This window comes from Malaclemys terrapin, chromosome 7 (assembly GCF_027887155.1).
Source record: "Malaclemys terrapin pileata isolate rMalTer1 chromosome 7, rMalTer1.hap1, whole genome shotgun sequence".
Taxonomy (NCBI): domain Eukaryota; kingdom Metazoa; phylum Chordata; order Testudines; family Emydidae; genus Malaclemys; species Malaclemys terrapin.
In genome coordinates this window covers 59625584-59653370 of record NC_071511.1, presented here as the reverse complement: position 1 = coordinate 59653370, position 27787 = coordinate 59625584, and the positions used below count along the sequence as shown (strand labels likewise).

General features: G+C 46.9%; 1 protein-coding gene across 2 annotated transcripts; it reads left to right on the top strand.

Annotated features, from left to right (window-relative positions):
* Positions 1 to 27535, top strand: GDF10 (growth differentiation factor 10). Of its 2 annotated transcripts, XR_008445582.1 has the most exons (4): positions 1 to 452; positions 12268 to 13175; positions 25592 to 26982; positions 27098 to 27535. XR_008445582.1 is itself a non-coding variant. In XM_054033362.1 (3 exons), exons 1-3 carry the CDS (start codon positions 158 to 160, stop codon positions 25781 to 25783), a joined length of 1395 nt encoding a protein of 464 aa, XP_053889337.1. In that variant the 5' UTR covers positions 1 to 157; the 3' UTR covers positions 25784 to 27535. The 2 variants fall into 2 exon arrangements, 1 of the variants encoding a protein (XP_053889337.1); XM_054033362.1 differs by having other exon boundaries at positions 25592 to 27535.
* Positions 27536 to 27787: the final 252 nt, after the last annotated feature.

Genomic DNA, 27787 nt, shown 5'->3' with positions numbered 1-27787 from the left:
CCACCCCAGCCCGCATCCCGGGGCACCAGGAGAGCGGCTGCAGCAGGGGGAACCTGGAGCCCCAGCCAGCGGGCGCCGCTAGCCAGGCTGCAGCATCCCCGAGCCGGCGCGCGGCTCCGCAGCTCCCCGCGGGTCTCGGTGCAGCAGGATCCCCCCGATGGCCGGCCGCCTGGCGTGCTGGCTGCTGCTCTGGGCGCTGGGGCAGGGGGGCTGCCACACGCTCCCCGCGGAGGAGGAAAGTGCCAGCCGCAAGCCCAGGCCCCCCGCGGCTCCCCTGGCCATCGCCTCCCGCAGCAGGGACCCCCCGGGGGGCTCTTCGCCTTCCCCGGCGCTGGGCAGCCTCGCTCAGGACGCGGTAGCTGTCCACATGCTTAAACTCTACGAGAAGTACAGCCGCGAAGGCAGCCGGCCTGGGGACGGCAACACGGTGCGCAGCTTCAAAGCCAGGCTGGGTAAGCCCTTGCGGAGCTCCGCGCGGGGGGTGGGGGTCAGAGGCACTGCGGGGGTGGGGGGCCCCGGGGTCGTGGGCACAGCTCCCGTCCTCTGGTGCAGGCTCGCCGCAGGCGGACTCCTGCGAACCTGTCCCTAGCTGTGCGGAGTGTCGGTGACGGAGGTGGAAGGTTTCCTTGACTAGATGAGCAATGCTGGATGCTTCCCTGCTAACACCTCCGCTGCCCGTTCCCTTTGCTCTGGGAGCCACGTCCAGTCTCCATGCGTGCCCAGAAGCCGAGAGAGGACGCATTTGTTTACCAAAAAACTACTGTCCGCCTTTTTTAAAGCAGCCCTTGGCGTGGCAGAAAACTATCAGCCAGGAGAAGCGATTTCCCAAAGGGCATCCCGCTAGTTCTGAGGGGTCTCCTCGCTCCTAAGATAATTAAAAAGTCCCCAACTACGATGACAACTGTGCAAACTTCATCGATTTTTTTTTTGCATCCAAGTCTTTCAAAGAATTCCAGAAGCCTCTTAGAAACAGCGCCACCTATGGGACCTTCTAAAACTTCTCTCTCTCCATGTATTGTGGTACCTAGTATTAGCTTTAAAAAGAATAGAGTGGGTGGGGGAATCTGTCTTCCTTTGCTGCCTTACATCAATGGGAGACCTGCTGCATCCAAAACACTTTATTCTGAAATGCGTTTGTTAAATCAATCTAGGAAACTGCCCATCACTTAACTGAAGAAAAGCGATGTTCAATATTTAGACTGAGGCTTATTTGGCACTTTGTTAAATAAACCAAAAAAACAAATACAGCATTGGCATTAGTGCCTGGGCCAATGGCATCTTTGGGAAACCCTTTTCAGCACAGGGTTAAGATATTGTTTAGACGAATTAGAAAAGATTAGCAAAATAAAAAAAATCCTCCCTTTTGGAATTCCAATACATGTATTATTTTTCTCACTTCAAAAGAGGCTTTTTATTTTAGTATCAGAGGGGTAGCCATGTTAGTCTGGATCTGTAAAAAGCAACAGAGGGTTCTGTGGCACCTTTAAGACTAACAGATGTATTGGAGCATAAACTTTCGTGGGTGAATGTCCACTTCGTTAGTGCATTCAGGATGTTTTAGATAAGCATATTAAAAATTTGAATCAGTGTCAGGATTGCATAGGTTTTTAAAAACACTTGCATTCTGTGAAGTGCAACGCAGTATGTAATATTTTATAGTAAGCAGTTATTAGTAAGTCATTGCTATAACAATGCACGTTAAACTTACTTTTCAGTATTGTAAGTATATGTAAAATGTAGTTTAAAATGGACAACATTTTCTGCATGGAGTTTATGCTCAGCTGAATGCATGTAAGGTTAATGTGCACATCTAGAGTTTTATTAAAAATCCCAGACATTTGGAAGGGAGCAAACCCTCCTGTATCAGAGCATTAGCCAACCACTTAATGATGGGGGCTAGGAAGAAACTTCCCCAATGGCAGATGATTGCCTATCGTACTACTACAGCATTTCTTGCACTTTCCAGTGAAGCAGTTAATACTGGCTACTGCCTGAGACAGGGTCCTGGACCACTGGTCTGATCTGGTAAACCAGTTCCTTCTTTCCTATGATGTAATCTTACTCATACTCTGGTTAATCTGTTTTAAAAGTAACTTGAATAGACTTGGGTGGCTGAGTTTATTTTAAAACATACACACATGCCATTTATTGAAATGTAATAGTACTTAGCATTTAAGTAGCAGCATTTCTTACCCACAGTCTCACAGATCAACATAACTTCACAAAGGTGGGTATTTTGATATCCATCTTATTGATAGTCCAATTGAGGCACAGAGCATTGGAAGTAACTTGCCCAAACTCACACACTGAGTAAAATGCAAAGCCAGGTCTGAAACCAATGTATTTTCTACTAGATCTCCTTTCTTTCTTCAGCAGCCTGAAAGAGGAAAGCCCCTCCACCAGGCCCCTTGTGGCCAAATTATTAAGGAAATAACATTCTTTTCTCATTATTGTCCTTGGTAATTTACAAAATATGGATCACCATTTTCTGAGATTAGCTACTGTATAAGAATGTCCAAGACCAGCATGGGAGAAATTATCTGATTTTTCCTTCCTTTCCTTCATGATATCCTAGAGTTCTTGGGTGAGGGAGGAATTTGGGGGACAGGGAAGCATCACTTTCTTTTAGCAACATACATGAAATTTCTGTACAGATAACACCTATGGCAACCCTTTATTGTGACAGGCAAAACAATGTGGCAGCTATAAAATCTGTTCGTTTCCCTCTTCCAGTGATAGCTCTAAGTTTAAAAAAAAAATAGTTGGGTACATCCTTCCTAAGATTCCCATGGTCCTCTGTAACATAAGGCTGTTTGCATTAGGATACATCATATTACATATTTAAAAGACAGTTGGATCAAGCACGCTGAAGTTAAGAAATGCCAGAATTAGGATTGCCCATGCAATCTTAATTTGTCCCCTGGTACATATGCATTATGAGACTATCTTTAATGACAAGATCACATACTAATGTTTTCCTCCACAGGATCCCTGTCTCATTCAGTGCATAACATGGATGGTGCTCACTGACTGAGTAGTGATTCAATATTTCTCATCTTCCTCATTCAAATGTAGCCCTGTGCCCTATTTGCTACACACCATCTAAACTTTGCACTGAAAACCAAGTTAACTTCCTTGTGGGCTCATCCGTAGTGCTCCTTGCTGTAATAAGAGTGCTGCAAAGAGTAATGGCATTACCTCACAGGGGTTTCGGACAATAGGGAGGTACCAACCCTATTTTACAAATGGGGACATGAGGCAAACATATTAAGGCCCAAATTGGCAAAAGTATCCGCTGACTTCGGGCTCCCAATCTGAGACTCCCCAGGCTTGATTTTTGTTTCCAAGCACTCAGAACTCCATATGTTCAAAGCACAGTGCCAATCTGCTCCAGTTGCAGTCGTGAGTGCTCAGCAGTTCTGCAAATCTGGCCCCAGATGTTTCACACTGGGCATCCAGAAAGCCGGACACACAATTTATGACCCCTTGTGACTCGCTGAGAATCACCTACACTTTTGCGGCAGACAGAATTCAGTTCTCCTGGGCGGAATTCAACTGTGTCTAAACCACGAGACCATCCTTTCTGTTCATGTTGCTTTACTACATGCTTCCCAACTTCGTGAACAAACAAAGCAGTGCTCCAACAGACACCAGCCTCCTTTGCTACACAACCCTGACTCATTCCCTGAGCACCTCCATCTTATGCACTAATGAGACAGGGGTCATGCAGATGTGGGGAAAGCAATGCAATCATGTACTTAAAGATTGCATCATAATGCACATGCACAAGAGAGCCGAATAAAGGCTGCACAGGCAACTTGGTCTCCTGCCACTTTGCACACCTGGCTCTTCCAGCGTCCCATTCCATTTTGTGGAAAACATCAAAATTTTGATTTTTTGTTCTGACTTGGAACAAAACCAAATTTTGAAATGTTGAAATCCTCCCCAAAATGCAGCCTAGCTCTAGTCTGAAGTCATGCAACTGCTTTGAAGCCCCCTAGTGGACTGTATATGCATCCGAAGAAGTGGGCTGTAGTCCACGAAAGCTTATGCTCTAATAAATTTGTTAGTCTCTAAGGTGCCACAAGTACTCCTGTTCTTCTTTTTGCTGAACAGCCAGGCTCCTTCATTTGGACCATGGACCGCTATATTGCTAAACCAAGGACTCTGAGTCATCACGGAGAAATACTTATTTTCCACGCTTTCCTGAGTGGAGCAGTGGCCACGCCTGGTGTCCAGCAGATTATGGAAGTGCTAAGAGGCTGTTCCGGCTCATGGCTGGTGGTCTGGGAAAGCTTGTTGAGATGTCCAGCCCCACTTTCCCAGTCTCCAGAGGCTTGGATAAGCTGGGGCTACCCAAATCAAACCTGAACGCTGACCCTTTGGAGGGCTGCCCATCACTAGACTCCCCCTTGTGATTGTGTGATTAGACTTAACCCTTGAGACTAGAGCTGGCTGAAAATTTTCCAATGGGAAAACTGTTCTGTCGCAAAATGCTGATTCAATAGTGTGACGCTTTCTTGGGGTGCCCAGGAGTATGAGTCACCTTGTAAACACCCCCGCCTCCCCTCCTTTAGGAGAGAGACTTGCTGATGATCACCTGGGTGTCAGCTCCCTGACAGCATCAGTCTGTTAGCCACCCAAACAATTTCCCCAGGGCTCTGGCAGCCCTTACTTTGCTTTGCAGATTAACGGTAAGTGCACCCCAACTGCTTTGTCCTCTTGGATCATTCCCCTGAAGTCTCCCACCCTTCTGGACACTCTCAGAAATTACCAGCTAAACTGTCCCCAGCTTGTCTGGTTCAATCGAGGATCAGCTCCAATATCACATCACAGCACTGAGCTCTATTTACGGGTAATCATAAGTTTATTATCAAAAGCTAAGGCTTAAGAGAAAGTGAATGAGCACAGTGGTGGAAAGAGGAATGGTTACATATCAAACAAAAAGTATAATATACTCCCTAGTGTCTAAACTGAACTGGAACGGGCTAAACCTTTGTCTAAAGTAGTTTCTCTCACCTAAAGCAATCTCCCAGTGTCTCCAACCAAAATGGATAGGGTCCCCCTTTCACAAATGCAGAAAGCACTGTCCTTGCTTCCTCAGCGAAGGATGAGGGGGTGTCTTTTTGCCTTCCCCTTACATTCCCCAAAGTCATTGTTTTGTCCCCGGAGTCAGGATGACCCCATGGTAATTCCCTGGTGAGCTGTTTCCATGTTGCCTTCACATCTTCATGTTGACATTGTATGCAAAGGGGCTTCTGTTGTGTTGACTTACAATGCTTATTTACTTTACATGTGAACCAAGGCAGGGGAATGAATATATATCCTTTGTCTGGTCAAAACCTGTTCGTCAACCCCGCTTTGACTCAGACTTTAAAACCTGCTTTCCAGACTATATACAGGACTCCTTAAATAGCCTCAGTACATCCATCTCTCAGCGATTATGAGGCTCAATAGGACACAAGCTTTTACTAGATACCTCACTTGACCTTCTTTGTATAAATACTATAAAAGCAATGTGTTGGGTGTAGTGAGTTCATGAGGCCTGTCAGGAGCTACTGTTACAGAATGGTGAACCCTTTGCCAGGTGGCATTTTGATAGATTCTTAGGGGCACAGACGGAATTGAAATGTTCTGTGGGAATGTGTCAATTCTGTCAACAGATTCAAGAGAAAACAGCCAATCTGATTTCCAGCCTGGCAGATGGGCGGGGTAGGCAGGCTAGCTGGCTGCAAGTATGTCACCTGGTAAGCCAACACCAAAGTGGATTGTCCCATGTCATTGGATCGTCCCATTTCAATGGAAATTCCAAAATGTCAGTGTCTTATTCTGCCTTGAAATGAAGTGTCACCATTGTGGAATTTCCAGCTAAATGGAAATTCCTTTTCCAGTCATCTGCTTGAAGCACTGTAGCCTTTGGACTTCTTTAAGGCACTGGGCTGAAACTTGGAAGGTCCAGGTTCGGTTCCTGGCTCTGCCACAGATTTCCTGTGTAACCTTAAGCAAGTCATTTAGCTTCTCCATGTCTCCACCCCCCTTCTATACAATAGGGCTAATAATTCTTCCTTGGTCTCTTTCAACTGTAAGTTCTTTGGGGCAGAGATTGTCTCTTACCGTGTATGCACCACATCCACCACAATGGGGCTCTGATGTTGGTTTGGGCATCCAGATGCTACTGCTGATTAGATACCTATATTGAAGTGTGAAGAACAGTGGAGATGCTTCGGCTAGCTAACATCAACAATATCAGTTGAAGGCCTGTTTTACAGCCAGGCCAACTGATGTCAAGGTAGATGTCAATATGATAAGGGTGCCAATGAACCACTACTTCACAGACTATTGTAAGGCTGATGATGGCATTTTTAGGGGATGCCATGTGTTCTTGGAGCAAGTAAACAGTTGGTTTAGCAGGTAAAAGTATTCAGTTTGCTGTACATAGCGCCAGAGACATTAGATGGAAATAAACCGATTAGGGAGTTTACTCCATCAACCCTATCCCAAGACATATGGCATTATACCCTACAAGACATTCTCCAGTGTAATGCCCACTCTTAAATGTCTCCCAGGAGGACAGAGTGGAAGTTGGATTGCTTGAGGCTATTCCATAGCCTAACGGATCTAATGATTAACAACCAGCCAAAGTTTTCCTGTGCTTGCTTTCATCCTGCTACTTTTATTTATACTGCCCTAGATCATCCTAATTCTTGCCCTCCTTGGCGCGCTACATTCTGTTGTCAGCTGTGTCCTTGGTTTCCATTGTCTTCAGTGGGAACCCTATGCTATGGGAATCCAAGAACAGACTTTCCCTGTGGTGTTTACACCTTTCAGATCCATGCAGCTCTTGAAAATGTAAATGCTTTACACCTAGGGCTATGGATAAACTAGAAGGGAAGCTACCCACTCTTCTGAGCCTGGAATGCTGTTACAGCTGTGTCACAAAAATAAAAACACCAAGATTTTGTTTTGATATATAACAGATTGAGGGCAGTCTGCTGATTCTGGTGCTGTTTCTAAACAGCCCTCTAAAACTTGAATAAGCTGTACCTTATGGGACAACTCAGGGGATGGTGTAAATAGCTACTTGCTTCATGAAACAATGGCACACTGTACAAGAGCTAATTACACGGGCATTTTGCATGCAGAATGAAATGCTTAGAGCTTAAGAGTCAGGTTTGAATCCTAAGGATCAAATCCTGCGCAATAGGAGTCTTGCCACTGACTACAGTAGGACCAGAACTTGGACCTATATGCAAAAGCAAAGTAGACTTCCCCCCATGCATTAAACTAGACCCCCAAATGCTGCATAAAAGGGAGGAAGCATGGTCTACTGGTTAAAGTATAGGATTAGAAGTCCCACTGTGCCATAGATTTGCTGGGTGACCTCAGACAAGCTTTATAGGTGAAAATCTTCAAAGGTTAGAGATTTACATCGATTTTAGGTTCCTAAATGTAGAAGTAAGCTCATTTACAGACATGATGAGTTCCCACTGCCCCAGGTGAAGACAAAAGGAGCTGTGGGTACTCAGCACCTCTGAAAATCAAACACCCAACTTTGAAAACATTGGTCTTAAATAGGGAAATAGAAATGAGAGAATGTATTTGTAAAATAGGGAAACATGCTAACCTGACTTATAGGAATATTAGTCTTAGGTCCTATTTAAAGTACCCTGGGAACCTCAGATGTGTTTTCTGTTGTCAACTGCCCTCCCAAAACAGACAGCAATATTCCACATCTTCCTTAATCTCCTATCTGATTATTCCCTGGAAATAGTCATATTAATTACCAGTTGATTTGCATTTTTACAAGAAGGCCTAGATGAAGGTGTCTCTTCCATTCTGTACTGCAACTGGTGGCTCTTTGGATCAGCTGGTCCCCCTGGGACTCAAATCCAGAACCTTGCACATGTAAAGCAGACATAAGCACTATCCTAATGGCACCTTACTCACTGATGGTGAGTTCCCTTGGGAATCAGCAGCTGATGTTCCCCACGGACCATAACTGCTAAGATGGGGCAGAAGGGGAAAGATAGCTTCAGAAAATAACTGGGTCTCAGGTAACTTCAATAGGAAATGAACTGGCAGCCAGCACTGTGATCAGCATGGCCTGCTTAAAAGTCTAGCAGCTTCATTTCACACTAGTTAAAGCTGTTAAGGGGCCTTTACCTCCCAAATCAATTTCACCTGGGTGTCTTGCTACTACTTGGCCACTGCAGAAGGATGTCCAACATCTCTTCAGCATCAGTTGTGTGCTTGATTGGTGTGATTATGAATTAGTTTCTGGTGGGGAAGAATTAGCAGAGCCCTGATTTCATGTCCATATCCCTAGTAGTTGGGGGGGGTGGGGTGGAGAAAGGGAGTGATGGGGAGAAGGGATATGAAACTATATTGCACTGAAGTTCTGTGTGTGCATGCACCAACGACTAGTAAAGCATTTTGTAAATATTTGCAGCAGAGTCTAGCAGATATGGAACTGGACTGTGAATACAACCTGGCTACTAGTCTCAGCTCTTGAGCTACTGTGTGACTGTGACCAACTCACTTCCCTTCTCTCTGCCTCTATTCTCCCCTCTGCCAAACAGGAGTAGTTTTACCAATCACTTGTGTAAAGTGCCTTCTGATCAGTGAATAAGAAGAGCTACAAAGAGCTAAGTATTAAGTCCTGGGAAGTAGGTAAGCACTACTCTCTATTACAGAGATTGGGAAGCTGAGGCAAGGAAAATAAGTGACTTAGGATACATCTACACTACAAGTTAGGAGTGTGATTCCCCAGCCCACATACACATACTCGCGGTAGCCCAGTGAGAGCTAGCATGTGTATAAATAGTGTAGCTGGGGAAGCATGGCTTAGTCATGTTGAGTACAAACCTGCCTGAATCCTGTGTCGGAGTAGAACCCATATCTCCTGATTCCGAGTCTTATGCTCTGGGTCAGTAGATTAATTTCTCTGCAGAAGTGGGAGCATGGGAATGGGGGGAGGGAGGGAGGAGTTAAACCTCCACATCCTTATACCCCTAGGACTGAGTGTTCTGGGGTTACACACCTCCGATCTGTTGTCATTGGCCTCTTTCCCCCTTGCATCTCTCACCTCTGACTCCCTCTCGCTGCCTTGGCCCTCCTCTGCAAAGAAGCTGAAGGCAGGCCTCTCCCGCAATGAATCTGGTAGCCTTGTGCTGCTGCCCCACCTGTTGTGGCTGCCACAGCCCTGCCCCCATGGAGCTGTACACGCATTCCTGAGGTGGACTCTATTTGGTTCCTGTTGGGAACTGGCATTGGGGTGAGGGGGAAGCAGACAGGCAAATGCGTTGTCTGGTAAGGGGAGGCAGAGCTGCTAGAACTCACATAGGGCAAAAATCCTGGCTAGCTCCACTTCCCAGCCTCCCTCCCTGTTGGCTTGACTCTCTGGTGGCTTCTCCTTAATGCCACATAACTGGTGATCCTCTAAGGTACACATGGCCTATGAACTACCCAGCTAGTTGCCATGGGCAAGCCCCAAAGCTTGGAACTGGCTCCCAATCTAAAGATCCCCAAATCTCACAGGGGCTGATTCTGGCCCATCTCCAGTTAGAAGCCTCTCTATTGCCTCAGTCTCACAGCTCTGTGGGACTTTCCTCGCCCGAGACAAATAGTCCCTTCTTCCCTGCTCAGGGTGCCCAGAGCAGAGGGAAGAGTATCTGAGGAGACTGGAGCCTCTCACCTAGCAGAAGCAGTGGAGACAAAGCCAGGGATGGCTGAGGGGAGTCAGTGGGAACCAGAGGGCCTCAAGGCCAGACTTGGGGAGGGACCAGAAGAGCATGAGGAAGGTCAAAGGAAGGGATGGGAGAGCCTGAAGCAGCCACCCCATCTTGTCTCTGCTTTGCACTTCCCCTTCCTTGTGCCCCATCCTGTTAGTCTGCCCTGTCCCCACTATATTAATACCGAGCTCTACTTAGCACTCTTCACCCATAGATCTCAAAGCACTTTGCAAAGCAGAGCAGCATTCTTATCCTCATTTTACAGCTGGTTAAACTGAGGCACAGAGAAATAAAGGGACTTGTGCATGGTCACCCAGCAGGGCAGTGGCAGAGCTAGGAGTAGAACCCAGGTCACCTGAGTCCCAGGCCACTGCTCTGTCTGCTATGCCAGTGGTTCTCAAACTTATTTGATCATGCCCCTCTTCTTTGTGTCTGTAGTAGCTTGTGCCCTGTACAAGAGTTTGCTGGGGCTCGACCCTCTCCGGGGTGGCGGGGAGCCACACCGGCTCACTACACACCGGTGAGCTTGGGAAATTCGTCTGGCCATGGGGTCTCCCTCGGCAGCTCTTGCTGTAACCGTAAGAACACGGTAAGCCCGGCCCTGCTCAGGGCGGGCAATAATGCTATGTCAGGAGCTCAGGCCTCAGTCAGGACTGAGCAACAAACGAGTACAAAGTATTAAGCCCAGGCCCTAGGTCAGGGCGGGGCAACAAACACTGAGTCAAGAGCTCAGGCCCTCAGTCAGGGCTGAGCAACACTAGTAGGCCCCAAGCCTCAAAAGGCCTGGGAGAGGGGGAGACTGCCACTCACGGGTTGGGTGGCAGGGGGGACGCAGGCCCTCCCACTCCACTGCGTCCCAACCCGGGGCCCTAGCAGCGGCAGAAGACCCGCTGCTGTCAGAGTGGATCCTGGCCACAACACACTGACATAGGCTCGGGCAGTGATGCAGCCAGACTGGGGTCGGCTGCCCCTGGACTACTTCCACACGCCTCCTCGGGGCCTACCTTGGTCCTGGTGTTGGCCTCTGGGGGATCCAGGACCATGGGTTCGTCAGGGCAGGGATTGATCGGCAGGCCCGGTGGCTCCTGCGGATAGCGGGCGCAGGGCAGGCCCGGCCAGTCCTGGCGGCTGCCTTGGGCCGCAGGGTCTTCCCAGTCACAAGCTAGGCTGGAGACGTCTGGTCGCTCTGGCGGCTGGGGACTGACTGAGCTGTGAGGGCGAGCTTTTATACTTCTGGGTCGCCGCCTGACCCTCTGAGGGGCGGGCTCAGAGCTCCCTAGCTCTGCCCACTCCGGCCTCCGGATGGGCTCTTCCCTCTCCGGGGCGGCGGAGAGCCACATCACCTCACTACATGCCCCCATTGGCTGGCCAGCCCGCAGCCACCGTTCTCTGTTCGCCCAGCTTTGAAGGCAGAATGCTTCGGCTGCTAGCTGGGCACCCAGCTCTGGTATGGCATTAGAACCCTGACTTCTCTGCTGCTGCTGACGGCAGCACTGCCTTCAGACCTGAGTGCCCGGCCAGCAGCCGCTGCTCTCCAGATGCCCAGCTCTGAATGTGCACAGTAAATATTTTTCATAATTCTTTTTGCATCACCTCCAGAATACATTCCATGCCTGCTGGGGGCACATGCCCCCCAGTTTGAGAACCTCTGCACTATGCCACTTTGCAGCCATCAGTCAGGTTGGTTCTTCCTTCTCCGTACTAGCTGGGCACTCATAAAGGGTGCATCATGAGCACAGGAAACACCGTCTCCCTGCTCTCAGTGCCAGAATCAGAGTTCCTGGTGACTGAGAGGAACCTGCCTGGCTCCAGCACAATGCACAAGGGGAGGGGTAACTGTCCTGGGGCTGCTTTGTCCCAGCCTATGGGAAGATGGTGACACAGCAGCAGAATGACCCCTGTATGTGTGTGTGTTCGCTGAAAGCAAATCCTTGGGTGCTGGCTTCCTGAGCTCTAGGCTTGTTGGATGTTGAGGCTGTTCCGTCTCCCAGGATGGGAGAGAGGGCCTGTGGGAGGGATGTAGGAAAGAGAGTGAGGTAGGGAAGGAATGGGAATGAGGAGGAGCAGAAGGAACTGGGAGGAAGGCTGGTCTTTTGGTTAAGGCAGTGGGCCAGAGTATAAAAGGTCTGGATTCAGTTCCCGTCTTTGCCGCACACTCCCTGTGTGACCTTGGGCAAGTCACTTAATTTCCCTATGCCTCTGTTCCCCATCTGTATAGCAGGGATGATCATCTTTCTTTTGGCTGCCTAGACTATAAACTCTTTGGGAGCAGGGAGTCCTGTGTGTTTACACAGAGCCTAGCACACTGGGGCACTGACCTTGTTGGGGTCTCTAAGTGCTTTGAGTCTCCTTTCATTGAGCTTGGTTTTAAGCTGGTCTAACTCCATTGAGCCCAGTCACTCTTGGCCTATAGTGAGGTACATGAGAAGAGCATTGGGTCTGTAAGCCCAACTATTTAGTGACACTTGGCATTCATGGTTAATTATATATTGTCCCCTGAGTGTTGATCTGTTGGTCTCTCTTCACTTTCTTGCAGACCTATTGGACCAGAAGCCCCTGTACTGCTTCAATCTAACATCCATGCAGGACTCAGAGTTGATTCTCACTGCCACATTCCACTTTTACTCGGACAAGCGCCCCCGGCACCGGGAAGTGTTCTGCAAACGCTCCAAGAACTCGTCCTGCCGCCTCCTCCATTTGCCCCAGATCCCACGGCTCAGCCTCATTTTCCGAAGCATTCTCCAGAACTCCGCCTATGGGCTGGTGAAAGGCAATGTCACAGTGTTCCTCCACAGGCGAGGGGCTTGGCAGATGAAGGACATCTCCCACATCATAAAGGAATCTAAACGGGATGGTGAGCTCATCCTCTGTGTGGAGCTTGACTCTGGAGAGAAATACCAGGGCTTCCCCGAACAGCAAACCAATCACTTACCGTACATACTGGTTTATGCTAATGACCTGGCCATATCAGAACCCAACAGTGTGGCCGTCACTCTACAGCGATATGACCCGTTCCCTTCCAGTGATGGGGATCCCAGCCTATCCTCCAATGCTTCCACAGACACCCGGGTCAGGAGGGACATATTTCTTTCCAGCTCTATCCAGAACAACGAGCTGCCAGAGGTGGAATATAACAACAACAAATACAACAAACATGACATATGGGAAAGTGCCTACAAGTCCCTAAAACCCAAAACCTCACGCAAGGACCGGAGGAGGAAAGGTCAAGAAAACACAGAGGTGCTCTCAAAATCTCAGATGCTAAATTTTGATGAGAAAACCATGAAGAAAGCCAGACGAAAACAATGGAACGAGCCCAGGATTTGCTCTAGAAGATACATGAAAGTGGACTTTGCCGACATTGGCTGGAATGAATGGATCATATCTCCCAAGTCATTCGATGCATATTACTGTGCTGGGGCTTGCGAGTTTCCAATGCCCAAGGTAGTATGAGTCTCTACTGCTGATGCACTTGTCTTTATTTGCAATATGTTGATTTAAGATTACTTAGTCCATCCAACTGCTCTTGCTACTGTGGGATTTTCCCCTTCTTCACAATGCTCAAGGGCTCTGTCCAATCTAATTTAATGCAAATAACTAGCTCTTAAATGGTGCTTTTCATCCACAGATCTCAAAGCCCTTTTAAAAAGAGGTCAGTATCACTATATCCATTTTACAGTTGGGGAAACTAAGGCACAGAGAGGTGATGTGACTTGCCCAAGGTCATCCAGCTGGCTAGTGGCGAAGCCAGGAAACAAACCCAGGTCTTTTGAGTTCCAGTCCAGTGCTCTGTCCTCTATAGGGTTTCCACCAAATTATTTCGGAGCCTATTCTGAAGCCTAACAGATATCGCCATTAAGAAATTTTTCTTAATATGGATCTTCAACTTACACTTCACCCCAATATTTCTAGTTTTATGACCTCAAACCACAGCACACAGGCATACACAATGGATTAAACTATTATCACATGCACCAAATCTTCAGCTTGCTTTTGGATGGGAGGGAAGATTCTACATTAATGGGGCCCAACAATACATCATACAGTAGTGTTACTGCTGTGTTTTGAATCCCTTCTATAGAACTAGATGAAACTTATTAATAAAGTTCCAAGCTGAAGTCCTGTGGGAGCTTTGCCTTCTAGATTTGACCCCAGATGTACATTATGGTTATTATGATTTCCTGCTTTTCTTCGCTGCTAGAACCTGCATATGTGAAAGCAATCTTATATCTAACTCCTCATTCAGCACCACCAGACAAATGAGTTTTCTACACTCACTGGAGATGTCCTTCTACATTCAAATGTGTAGATATTATCTGTGCCCTCAACAGGGCACCATAAGAAATAGCAGAAAATACTAGAAAAGATAATCTATGGAGTTTTTGTAAGATATGGAGATAATTAATTTTGTAGAGACTTGGATTTTTAAACAACACACTTTCAAAGCAGGGCACAACTTATACAACTTCAGAAACCTGACAAATGTACATTTGTTGGGGGAAGAGTCCACATGGTTTTTGTAAAGGGAAATCATGCCACCCCAATCCAATAGAATTCTTTGAGGGGGTCAACAAGCATGCGGACAAGGGCGATCCAGTGGATATAGTGTACTTAGATTTTCAGAATACCTTAGACAAGGTCCTTCACCAAAGGCTCTTAAGCAAAGTAAGCTGTTGTGGGATAAGAGGGAAGGTCATCTCCTGGATCAGTAATTGGTTAAAAGATAGGAAACAAAGGATAGGAATAAATGGCCAGTTTTCAGAATGGAGAGTGGTAAATAGTGGTGTCCCCCAGGGTTCTGTACTAGGAGCAGTCCTATTCAATATATTTATAAGTGATCTGGAAAAAGGGGTAAACAGCAAGGTGGCAAAATTTGCAGATGATACAAAACTACTCAAGATAGTTAAGTTCAAAACAGACTGCAAAGAGTTACAAAGGGATCTCACAAAACTGGGTGACTGGGCAACAAAATGGCAGATGAAATTCAGTGTGGATAAATGCAAAGTAATGCACACTGGAAAACATAGTCACAACTATACTTATAAAATGATGGGGTCTAAATTAACTGTTACCACTCAAGAAAGAGATCTTGGAGTCATTGTGGATAGTTCTTTGAAAACATCCACTCAGCGGCAGTCAAAAAAGTGAACAGAATGTTGAGAATCATTAGGAAAGGGATAGATAATAAGACAAGAAATATCATATTGCCTCTATATAAATCCACTGTACGCCAACATACTGAATATTGCATGCAGATCTGGTCACCCCATCTCAAAAAGATGTATTAGAATTGGAAAAGGTACAGAAAAGGAAAACAAAAATCATGACTGGTGTGGAGAAAGTAAATAAGAAAGTGTTATTTACTCCTTCTCATAACACAAGAACTAGAGGTCACCAAATGAAATGAATAGGCAGAAGGTTTAAAACAAACAAAAGGAAGTATTTCTTCACACAACACACAGTCAACCTGTGGAACTCCTTGCCAGAGGATGTTGTGAAGGACAAGACTATAACAGGGTTCTAAAAGGAACTAGTTAAGTTCATGGAGGATAGGTCCATCAGTGGCTATTGGAGAAGATGAACAGGGATGGTGTCCTTAGCCTGTGTTTGCCAGAAGCTGGGAATGGTCAACATGGGTTAGATCACTTAATGATTATCTTTTCTGTTCATTCCCCTTGAAGCACCTGGCATTGGCCACTCTTGGGAATACAGGATACTGGGTTAAATGGACCACTGGTCTGACTCAGTATGACCATTCTTATGTTCTTACATAGAAAATGCATGCAAACTGCTCAGATGAGCAGTAAAGCATAATGCATATACCGAGGACTTTTGAATAGCAAGGTTGTAATACCTCTGTATTTGGCGACCACTACTGCAATACTGTGTTTGGTTCAGGTGTCAACAGTTCAACAAGGATGTTGATACACTGAGAGGGTTCAGAGAAGAGCCACAAGAATAATTAAAGGATTGGAAAACCTGCCTTACAGTGAGAGACTGAAGGAGATCAATCTACTTAGTTTACAAAGAGACGGTTAAGGGGTGACTTAGTCACAGACTATAAGTACCTTTATGAGGAACAAAAATTTGATGATAAAGGGCTCTTCAATCCAGCAAACAAACAAGATCCAAAGGCTAGACAAATTCATACTAGAACTAAGGCACAATATTTTAACCGTGAGGGTAATTAACCATTGGGAAAAAAATTACCAAGAGTTGTGGTGAATTCTCCATCACTGGCAATTTTAAAATCAAGATTAGATATTTTTCTGAAAAGATCTGCTCTAGTTCGAATAGGAATTAATTGAGGGAAGTCCTATGGCTGGCGTTATGCAGTGGGTCAGACTAAATGATCACAGTGGACCCTTCTGGCCTTAGCCTATGAATTACCCAACGTGCACACAAATAACGGATAATGCTTTACGTCAGAGAATCTCCAAAAACTGAAATAGGTGTCATCCCTTTTTACAGATGGGAAAACTGAGGCACAGAGGTCACCCATGGCCACTTGTGAAGTCTGTGGCATAGAATCCACATCAGACTCCCAATCCTGTGCTTCAGCCATAAGCCCCTTTGCTCCAACAAATCTGGGTTCTTGTGAACAAATTGATTATGTCAGTTTTTCTGTGTTAAACCTGCTGTTCCACACTGCACAGGGCCAATAGTGAGTGAAGAATTCTTAGTCGGAATACAAAAAAATCTTAAATCTGAAATATATCATAAATAGGCTAAGTTGTTTCTAAGGTAAGGAACAGCAAACTATAGACGTAGGTCTCTCTAAGTATTCAGGTGTCAAAACGAATCCAGTTTTCATGCTATCACTACTTGACCTTCAGAAGTATTAGGCATGTAGATGCATCTGAGCCACAGAGTTGAAATTCTGATAGATGCAGCTCCAAAATCTGTGTGGGTTCAGATCTGTGGTTTTGGTTTGGGCCTGTCTCTTGTTATGTCCCACTGTTCTGGAAAGTCTGCTTGCTGGCTGCTCACAACTTGTATTTCAGAGAAAATAAATACAATACTGAGATATAAAGCCAAATTTTCTGTCGTTGATAAGTTTGAGCACCCACAATTTGAGCACAGAGAAGGGAAACTAAATTCTTGGATACAGTCTTCAGCTATCCACTTCCAAGTAGGCAAACTACTTAATCTCTAGGAGGTGGGTGGGGGGAGGAAATACTATTTGCAAGGGCAAGTACAAATGTTGGGACATGTAAAAATGTGGTCACTCAAAACGAGTGGTCAAGAATGTGGGCATGTGATTTTGGATGTCATAAAAGTTAGAGGTCAGGTTCAGGCTGCTCTGAAAACTTGTCCTAGACCAGCCAACACGGGAATGGGAGATTGATAAACTGTAACTAAAGAACAAAGTGCTCTCTTTGCGGGATACAGTGCTGGAGCCATGCGATACATCTGGGATGCTGAGCATTGACAAATCAGGAGAGAAGTGTTTTCCTTTCTGCTGGGATCTTAATAAGAAACTGACTAGAGAGTGAAGTTCTCAATCTATGTCCAAAACACAGGTATCAGCACTGCATGCTGACACCCCTTGCCCAAGTGCCTCTCCCTTGGCCCAGAGAGGCTACCTGTGAGGTAAGGGATAAGTCCCGTTTCCATGGCCTGTCAGTCACTAGCCTGGCTGCTGGGATTGCCAAACAAGTGCCAGTTCTGATGGTGGCCAGTTTTGATAGTGTGGACGCCTGTCTGCTAGGAATTGAGTCCCACTAACCAGTTCACTTAGAGAAATGTTGGTCTGGAAGGGACCTTGAGAGGCCGTCTAGTCCAGCCCCCTGTGTGGAGACAGAACAAAGTAAACCTAGATCATCCCAGAGAGATGTTTGTCCAGCCTGTTCTTAAAAATTTCCAGTGACGGGGATTCCACAACCTCCCTTGGAAGCCAATTTCAGGGTTTGACTATCCTTAGAGTTAGAAGGTTTTTCCTAATATCAAACCTAAATCTCCCTTGCTGCAGATTAAGCCCATTATTTTTCATCCTAACTTCAGTGGACCTGGAGAATGACTGATCACCAGCCTCTTTATAACAGCCCTTAAGATATCTGAAGACTATCAGGTCCCCCCTCATTTTTTTACTCAAGACTAAACATGCCCAGTTTTTTTAATCTTTCCTCAGAGCTCAGGTTTCCTAAAGCTTTTATCATTTTTGTCACTGTCCTCTGGACTCTTTCCATTTTATCCACATCTTTTCTCATATGGTGCACCAGAACTGGACAGAATACTCCAGCTGAGGCCTCAACGATGCCAAGTAGAGCAAGACAATTAGCTCCCATGTCTTACATATGACACTCTTTTTAATACACCCCAGAATTATATTAGCCTTTTTCTCAAGGGCATCATGTTGTTGACTCATATTTAATTTATGATCCACTATGACCTCCCTGATCCTTTTCAACAGTACTACCACCTACACAGTTATTCCCCATTTTTTAGTTGTGCATTTGATTTTCCTTCTTCAGTGAAGTACTTTGCATTTGTCTTTATTGAATTTCATCGTGTCCAATTCAGACTAATTCTCCAATTTGTCAAGGTCATTTTGAATTCTAATCCTGTCCTCCAAAGTGCTTGCAGCCACTCCCAGCTTGGTGTCATCTGCAAATTTTATAAGCATCCTCTCCACTCCATTATCCAAGTCATTAATGAAAATATTAAATAGTACCCTGACCCAGGACTAAACCCTGAAGGACCCCACTAGATATACCCACCCAGTGTGACAATAAACAATTTATATTGAGTATAGTCTTTCAACCAGTTGTGCTCTCACTTTATAATAAATTCATCTAGACTACATTTCCCTAGTTTGCTTATGAGAATGTCATGTGGGACTGTGTCAAAAGCCTTACTAAAACAAAGATATATCACAGCTACTGCTTCCCACCTATCCTATCCACTAGGCCAGTAATCCTGTCAAAGAAGGAAATTAGGTTGGTTTGGCATGATTTGTTCTTGACAAATCCATGCAGGCTATTCCTCATAACCCTATTATCCTCCAGGTGTTTCAACTTGATTGCTTAATAATTTGTTCCAGTATCTTTTCCAGTATCAAAAATTTAGGCTGATTGATCAGTAATTCCAAGGGTTCTTTTTGTTCCACTTTTAAAAGATAGATACTATGTTTACCCGTCTCCTGTCCTCTGGGACCTCCCCCATCCTTCATGAGTTCTCAGAGGTAATTGCTAACGGTTCTGAGATTTCTTCAGCTTGTTCCTTAAGTACCCTAGGATGAATTTCATCTGGCCCTTCCAATTTGAATACATTGAACTTATCTAAATAGTCTTTAACCTTTTCTTTTCCTGTTTTGGCTTGTGTTCCTTTACCCTTGTGGTAAATATTAATTGTGTTGAGTATCTGGTCGCCATTGACCTTTTTAGTGAAGATTGAAGAAAAATAGGCATTAAACACCTCAGCCTTCTTGATGTTATCAGTTATGAGCACTCCTTCCCTACTAAGGAAAGCAGTGGTTCTTAGCCAGGGGAATGTGTATCCCTGGGGGATGCAGAGGTCTTCCAGGGGGTACATCAACTCATCTAGATATTTGCCTAGTTTTACAACAGGTGAAATGAAAAGCACTAGCAAAGTCAGTATAATTTAAAATTTCATACGACTTGTTTATACTGCTCTAAATATTATACACTAAAATATAGGTACAATATTTATATTCCAATTGATTGATTTTATATATATATGGTAAAAATGAGAAAGTCAGCACATTTTCAATAACAGTGTTCTGTGATACTCTTGTATTTTTATGTCTGATTTTGTAAGCAAGTAGTTTTTAAATGAGGTGGAACTTGGGGGGTAAGCAAGACAAAGACTCCTGAAAGGGGTACAGTAGTCTGGATAAGTTGAGAGCCACCGAAGCAGAGGACCTACACTTTTTGTCTTTCTCTTGCTCCCAATGTGTTTAAAGAACTCTTCTTACTGCCTTTTATGTCCATTGCTAGGTGTAACTCATTTTCTGCCTTAGCCTTTCTGATTTTTTCCCTGTGTTCTTGTGCTATTCCTTTGCGCTCCTTGGTAATTTGTCCATGTTTCTACTTCTTGTAGGATTTCTTTTTGATTTTCAGGTCATTAAAAAGCTTCTGATGAAGCCATAATTGCTTTTTATTATTCTTCCTATCTTTCCCTCACATCAGGGTAGTTTGCAGTTGTGCCTTTAATGTCTTCTTAAGAAACTGCCAGCATTCCTTCTTTTTCCCTGTGATTTTCTTCCCATGGGACCTCACCAACCAGTTCTCTGAATTTGTTAAAGTCTGCTTTTTTGAAGTCCCTTGTCCTTATTTTGCTGCTCTCACTCCTTCCTTTCCTTAGAAGAAATCATAGATGTAATGCATGATCACTTTCACCCAAAATGCCTTTCACCTTCAGACAGGCCCGCTGACAGCAACTCCGGCCCCTGGGCAGAACAATCAGTGGGCCCCCACGCATGCACAAGCTGCGCCCGCATGGACATGGGCCGCCTGACATTTGGGCGGTGCTGCGCCTGTGCTGGCTGGTGCCTAGCGAGCTGCCAGTTGTGCTGCTGGTGCCCAGTGAGCTGCTGGCTGCGCTGATGGGCGTGCTCTTCTGGCATAGCCAGGGCTTTCACATGCCCACCTGGTAGGGTTGCCAACTGTCTAATTGCGCAAACCTAAAGACCTTTGCCCTGTTCCCTGCCCCATCCCTTCCCTGAGACCATACCCCGTCCTGCCCCTTCTCTGAGGCCCCGCCCCCTGCTCATTCCATCCCCCCTCCCTCCATCACTCATTCTCCCCCACCCTCACTCACTTTCACCAGGCTGGGGCAGGAAGTTGGGGTGCAGGAGGGGGTGCGGGGTGCAGGCTCTGGGAGGGAGTTTGGGTGCGGGAAGGAGTGCGGGGTTGGGCTTTGGGAGGGAGTTTGGGTGCGGGAGGGAGTGCGGGGTTGGGCTCTGGGAGGGAGTTTGGGTGTGGGACGGGGTGCAGAGTGCAGGCTCTGGAAGGGAGTTTGGGTGTGGGGGAGTATGGGGTGAGGGCTCTGGGAGGGAGTTTGGGTGCAAGAGGGGGTGTGGGGTGCGGGCTCTGGGAAGGAGTTTGGATGTGGGAATGAGTGCGGGGTTGGGCTCTGGGAGGGAGTTTGGGTGCGGGAGTGGGTGCAGGGTGCAGGCTCTGGGACGGAGTTTGGGTGCGGGGGGGTATGGGGTGAAGGCTCTGGGAGGGAGTTTGGGTGCGGGAGGAGATGCGGGCCCTGGGAGAGAGTTTGGGTGCGGGAGAGAGTGTGGGTTTTAGACTGGGGCAGGGGGTTGGGGTGCAGGAGGTGGCCAGGGGGTCAGTGCTTATCTCAGCCGGTTACCAAAAGTGACCGGCACACACCTTTGGCAACGGGTCCTAGGCGGGGGAGCCAGGGGGTCTCCGTGCTCTGCTTACCACAGACACCACCCCCGCAGCTCCCATTGGCCGCGGTTCCCAGCCAATGGGAGCTGCGGAGATGGCGCTCGAGGCGGGGGCAGCACGTGGCGACCCCCTCCCCAGGGGCCACAGGGACATGCCATCTGTTTCCAGGAGCGGTGCGGAGCGAGGGCAGGCAGGAAGTTGTCCCCAGTGCATTCCAAGAACTTACTAGAAATTTTGTGCTTTGCCATAATACTTTTCCAACAGATGTCTGGGTAGTTAAAGTCCCCAATTACTATCAGGTCTTGTGTTTTGAGTATTTCTGTTATTTGTTCTAAAAAAGCCTCATCCACCTCATCTTCCTGATTTGGTGGGCTATCGTAGACCCCTATCATGATATGCTCTCAGGCTCTAGGTGGCAGGACCCTTCTTCCCAGCATCGCCCCTGCCCTGTCAGGGTTACGATCCCCCTCAAGTCTGGCCTGGCCTGCAGGGCCTCTTGGTTGAGACGTCTCCTTGTGCAGGGCCCACTGTCCAGGATCCCCCTCGCTCTACCCAGCTGCTCACCGCACCCAGCTCCGGACTGCTCCAGCCCCAGCCCCAGCTCCACTCGGCCTCAGCACGGCTGCTGCTGCTGCTCTGCCTCCAGCTCCCTGGGCTGCTTCTCTGGCCCCTCTGGCTCTGGTTGCTACAGCTCTGCTCCCTGGACAGGTCTGCTCTTCAGGCTGCTTCTGTGACCATATTTCAACACTGAAAAAAGAGGACACTCCACGGGGGCCTGGCCCTGCCCCAACTCCGCCCATTCCTCACCCTCGGCCCCGCCCCAACTCTGCCCCAGCCCCGCCCCAACCCCGCCCCTTCCCCAAAGCCCCTGCCCCAACTCTGCCCCCTCCTCTGAGCACCCTGCATTCCCCCTCCTCCCTCCCGCTCTGATCTTGGTTGGGGGTTGCTAAGTGCTTCCCTGCTCCCCACTCGCCCTGCAGCCTCTGTGACCCCTGCTGCCGACTCGCCCTGCAGCCCCTGCACCCCCCTGCCGCCTCTGTGACCCCTGCTCCTCACTCGCCCTGCACACCCCCGCCCCTGCAGCCTCTGAGAGCCCTGCTCCCCACTCGCCCTGCAGCCCCTGCACCCCCCGCCCCTGAAGCCTCTATGCCCCCGCCTGCTCTGCCCCTGCACCCCCCGCCCCTGCCCCTGCACCCCCCCACCCCTGCAGCCTCTGAGACCCCTGCTCCCCACTCGCCCTGCAGCCCCTGCACCCCCTGCCCCTGCAGCCTCTATGCCCCCGCCTGCCTAGCTCCCCCGCTCCCCCGGCAGCCTCTGCCTGGTGGGGGCTTCAGACGCTCAGCAGCACGGGTCCCTGCAGCCCCGGCTGCAGCTTCCTTTCCGCCGCCAAGCACGTTCCCTGGCCTGTCTGTCCCCGCGGGAAACAGCTCCCACGGTGCCGGGTTCCAAGCTGCGCGGGGCAACGGGGCCACAGGTAAGGTCCCCCAGTGGCCGGGGGGGTCCCCGCCCGCGAGGGAAGCCCGAGCCCCCCCCCCGTTCGCCACCTGAGCATTGTAGCTGTGGCAGCTGGGCTGCGCTGTGGACCCAGTGGATCGTGCTGGGCGGACCCTGGCTTATGCCTCCCTATTTCCCCGGACATGTCCGGCTCTTTGGACATTCCCCCCGGACGGGGATTTGAGCACCAAAAAGCCGGACATGTCCGGGGAAATCAGGACGTATGGTAACCCTACTGCAGAGCAGCGCGGCAGCGTGTCTGGCTCTGGCTGGGTGGCGTGGCTGCCAGACATGCAGCTCTGAGCGGCATGGTAAGGGGGCTGGGGCCAGGGGGTTGGATAAGGGGTGGAGGTTTGGGTGGGGGGGGACAGTCAGGGGATGGGGAACAGGGTGGGGGTTGGATAAACGTGAGGGTCCCGGGGGGGCCTATCACGGGGTGGGGGTGTGGATAGGGGTCAGGGGATGGGTAACAGGGGGTTGGATAGGCGTGGGATCCCGGGGGTCCTGTCAGGGGGCAGGTGTGTGGATATGGGTCAGGGGGGCAGTCGGGACAGGGATTGGGGCAGTTGGATGGGGGTGGGGTCTCAGGGGGTGGCTTGGGGTGGGGAGGTCCTGGGAGGGAGTGGTTAGGGGACAAGGAGCGGGGGGGTTGGATGGGTCAGGGGTTTTGAGGGGGGCAGTCAGGGGGTAGGAAGTGGGAGGGGATGGATAGGAGGCGGTGGCCAGGCGGTGGCCTGGCCCTCCATACAGTTTTGCAACCCCAACCTGGTTTTTCTTTTTTCCAGGGGAGGGAGAAGTCAAATCCATGAGATAACACCCAATTCTTAGGGTGGTGTGAGTCAGGAAATTGGCATAAGTAGGTATAACTTCTCATGTGGTGGGATTGTAGAAGAGGAAAGGTGGGTCTGAAGGTGTAAGATAAAAGGTGTGGGGTGGCTACTTTATCTTATACCTCCTGGTTGTATTTTTTCCTGCTTCAGCCCCACCCCTCTGTACTCTTAGGATCAAATTACTCCTACAGTGAGACCGGATAAGGAGTAAATGAGGACAGAATTTGGCCTGCTGTGTGTAGCTTAAACTCACTACCATGTAACATGTGGACCATGACTATACCACTGCCTCAGCACCATCCCTGCTGTGCCTTCAGCTCCAAGTCTTGCAAGCTTTCCCTTAAGAGCATGCATTGGCACAAAGATAAAGCAAAAGCTAGCCCATGGTTGCTCAAAACTTGGGCCGGGCTTCCTACAAGACTGGCAGAATTCTGAGCCTGGCCTGAATAAGGATAAGGCGCTAGACAAGACTTGTTGTAGGGACTCTGAAGGACCAGCACATAGCATATCCTCATAGTAGCTCCAAGTTCCTTGGTTAGTTTGAGAGCATTTGAAAATTTTAGCCTGGCTGAGTTTGTATTGATGTGCTGCTGTAGTTAGAAAGCAGCAAGGGATATTATGTTGTGATTGTTAAAGTAGGAGGATCAAACCTGTTTCTCGTAAAACCCTCTCCTGTATATAAAAATAATCAAGCGCATGCCACGTATTTCATTTCAGTGAAAGCAGCAATGTTCTTGTTATCGCAGGGAAAATCTATCTCTGCCTTCTTAAATCATCCTACAGTTTCAACTGCATGAGGTATTGTTTCTATCCTAAATAGCTGTGTAGTGCTCTGTGTGCTGTTCAACAGCTGCCATGCTCCATCCTAGAGGTTGCTGCATTTCAATAGTGGGTGAAGGGACTTCATATGCAACCCTGGATTTTCAGATCTGCAGGCATCTGTTTGCGGAAACTGTGTGCACAGATTTGGTACACAATTGTTCATGGCAAATGTTTCCCCATATGGCCAGATCATGGTTTGACTATCACATTTAGTGCTAACTAAGATATAAGCATCCCCAAGTTAAGACAAGCCTGAACAAGTAATTGCTGAAACAATTAACTATTGTTAGTAAACAAGGGAGGCAGAAACTAACTAAACTAACTATTGTGGGTATGTTTATAGTAAGCAAAGTAGGAAGGAATACCCTGAGAGGATGAGCTTGCCTTAAATCTGCGAAGCAATTGGTCCTTACATGCAAGAAGTACAGATGTTAGTAGCCAAGATAGTTGTATGTAAATTGGGTAGTGTATGACATGAGTTGGAATTGTGGTACCACCCTGTACCTAAACCTCCTGCAGCTGGGCTTGGCCAGCATGGGTGAAGAACTGTTACATGCCTAATAAAGTAACTGAGCAACAAGCCGGAGCTGCGCTGCGTTTTTTGGATTGCCGAGTACTGGATGAAGTGTGCTTTCAGTACCTGGATCCAAATACTGAGAACTTATTCCTGGCTTATTTTATTATCCTGTGTTAAACTATTTCCATTCGGTCATACCTTTTTAAAGTCTCCCTATTGTTGAACATCGTTGGGCTGTTGCTATTAGAAAATCAGTAGTAAAAGTAACACAAGCTATGTATTGTTTAAGGCACCACTATTGCACCAGTTGAACTGCAAACTGACTTCATACCACTTTTCCTTTTGTTCCAATGGTTTCCTCCAAACATCATGTTAGGCCTCTGGGTGCCAGAGGCCTGCTGAGGTGGAGGAAAAGGGAAAACCTATTGTGAGCAGGCAGGGGCTGGAGGCAGTGAGACCTGTCTACATAGCGGGGAAAGGGAAATGCCTCACTCCAGCTGCAAGTTGTAGTAGCCTAGCCATGCCCCTTGTCCTAGGGCATGGAGTGCTAGCTGTACTGCCAGTGCTCTCCTATATGCATAAGCTAAGGGAGTATGAGCACTGCAGTATGACTAATAGCTGCCTCTTGGGTAAGAATCCAGTCCAGGTAAGCGGGCAGGGGGGTGTCTCTGTGCTTTGCACCCCTCTGACTCACTGGCCTGGGAGAAGCCATGATCTGGACTCATATTTTCATTTATTCAAAAAAGAAAAAAAACTGCTGTTCTTTTCCAAGCCCATGGGAAAGTGACTTTCCATAAATGAAGGGGTAATTTATTTCCTTCTCTGTTCCAGATTGTCCGGCCATCGAATCATGCCACAATCCAGAGCATTGTAAAAGCCGTGGGAATCATTCCAGGCATTCCCGAACCATGCTGCGTTCCTGACAAGATGAACTCCCTCAGCGTCCTGTTCTTAGACGAGAACAAAAATGTTGTTTTAAAGGTGTACCCCAATATGTCTGTGGAGACCTGTGCCTGCCGATAAGTCTATGCCAATGCTCCTTTAAGGAGACCAGCGCCCCCTGCCCAGCTACACTGGGAAAGTTGTGAATGGGAAATCAATTGGCCTGTGTTTATGAATGAATGCAGGTCTACAACTCCATCCACAGAAAGAATGAGGAGACTCTAAAGTAATACACAAGCTCCCCTCAAAAGATCTCCCTTAATGTCATCGTGTGTCTTGCAAATTAACAGGGATTCATCAGCCAGAAATCGCCCACTTTAAAAAACAAACAAACAAACAAACAAAACCTGGCCTGCTAAGAAATCTGATATTTAGTGTAATCACTTCTACTTAAACAGTTTGCCATAAACTGAGGACTAAGCTACATTTGTATGTGCTATTTTCCTGACTGTTTTATCTCTTCAGCTAACCAAGAAGGTGAAAAATGGACTCTGCAAAGGCAGGCTTACTCTAGAATCATATTTTTTGTACAAAAATTGTAATTTTTGTTTTGCCTAAACACTCACTTATACCTTTTAATCCACATATTTATACTGAAAAAGAATGCTGTAATAAAAGGCTTAATATGTACATTTTTCTTTGGGATTCAAATGTAGTGTACTGTATAAGCTTTTATATATACAGTATGTTAATATAACCACTTTTGGTTACCTTTCCCTAATATATATTTTACAAAAGACGTATGTAACTCCTTCCCACAGTCACTTGTTTGCTGGTTAATTTCAGATTGTTAAACATATATATTCTCTGAATAACACAAACTATATAGTAATATGTTTAAATACTAAAAATAACCAAGATTTATATTTTTGTAAGTTATACTTTATATCCTCTAGATCGATTGTTAAATGCTTTTAACAAAAGCTAAATAAATTAAAGGTACAGTAGTATCTAAACTAGTTAAAATGGTTCTCTAAATCTCATGCAGGTTTCATATCTCTAAATATAGATCATTGCATTGTGCTAATTGGAAGGAAATCAAAGTTATCTTACTTGGAAAAGCCTAGTTATGCTTGTCATAATAATTTTTATTAGCTTAAACTAGAAGGGACTGTTATGATAATCTCTTCTGGCCTCCTTCATAATGCAGGCCGGAGAACCTGACCCAGTAATTTCTGCATCAAACCCATAACTTCTGTTTGGAGCTAGAGTGGGTCTTTGAAAGATATCTAATCTTGATTTAAAGCCTTCAAATGATGAAGAATCTATCCTCTCCCTAGGTAAGTTGTTCCAATTGTTATTTCCCCCCTCCAACCCCCCGTTAAAACTGTGCCTCATTTCTAGTCTGAATTTGTCCAGCTTCAAATCACTGGCTCTTATGCCTTTTTCTCCTAGATATAAGATGTCTACTATCAGAAGTTTCTTCCATGTAGGTACAGTAGAACCTCAGAGTTACGAACACCAGAGTTACGAACTGACCAGTCAACCACACACCTCATTTGGAACTGGAAGTATGCAGTCAGGCAGCAGCAGAGACAAAAAAATAAATAAATCTAAATACAGCACAGTACTGTGTTAAATGTAAACTACTAAAAAAATAAATAAAGGGAAAGCAGCATTTTTCTTCTGCATAGTAAAGCTTCAAAGCTGTATTGAGTCAATGTTCAGCTGTATATTTTTGAAAGATTAATCATAATGTTCAGTGATACGAACAACCTGCATTCCTGAGGTGTTCGTAACTCTGAGGTTCTATTGTACTTGTATACCATGATCAGGTTACCTCTAACCATTCTCTTGGCTAAACTAAATAAAGTTTCTTTAGTTTCTCACTAAGTAGTTTTGAGGTCTGCAAAAATCTCTTTCATGGCTCTTTTCTGAACTCCCAAGTTTAATATAATTCTTTGGCGAATGGACACCAGAACAGGACACTGTATCCAGTATGGTCTCACTGATGCCTTGTACAGAAGTAATACCTCCTCCCTACTCGATATTCCCCAGCTCCTACATCCAAGGACTACACTCACTCTCTTAGGGTATGTCTACACTACGAAATTAGGTCAATTTAATAGAAGTCAGTTTTTTAGA

Coding starts and splice junctions, on each gene's coding strand:
- GDF10 (XM_054033362.1), top strand. CDS start 158: ATGGCCGGCCGCCTGGCGTGCTGGCTGCTGCTCTGGGCGCTGGGGCAG. Junction 453..12,267: donor CAGCTTCAAAGCCAGGCTGG/GTAAGCCCTTGC, acceptor ACTTTCTTGCAG/ACCTATTGGACCAGAAGCCC. Junction 13,176..25,591: donor GCGAGTTTCCAATGCCCAAG/GTAGTATGAGTC, acceptor TCTCTGTTCCAG/ATTGTCCGGCCATCGAATCA.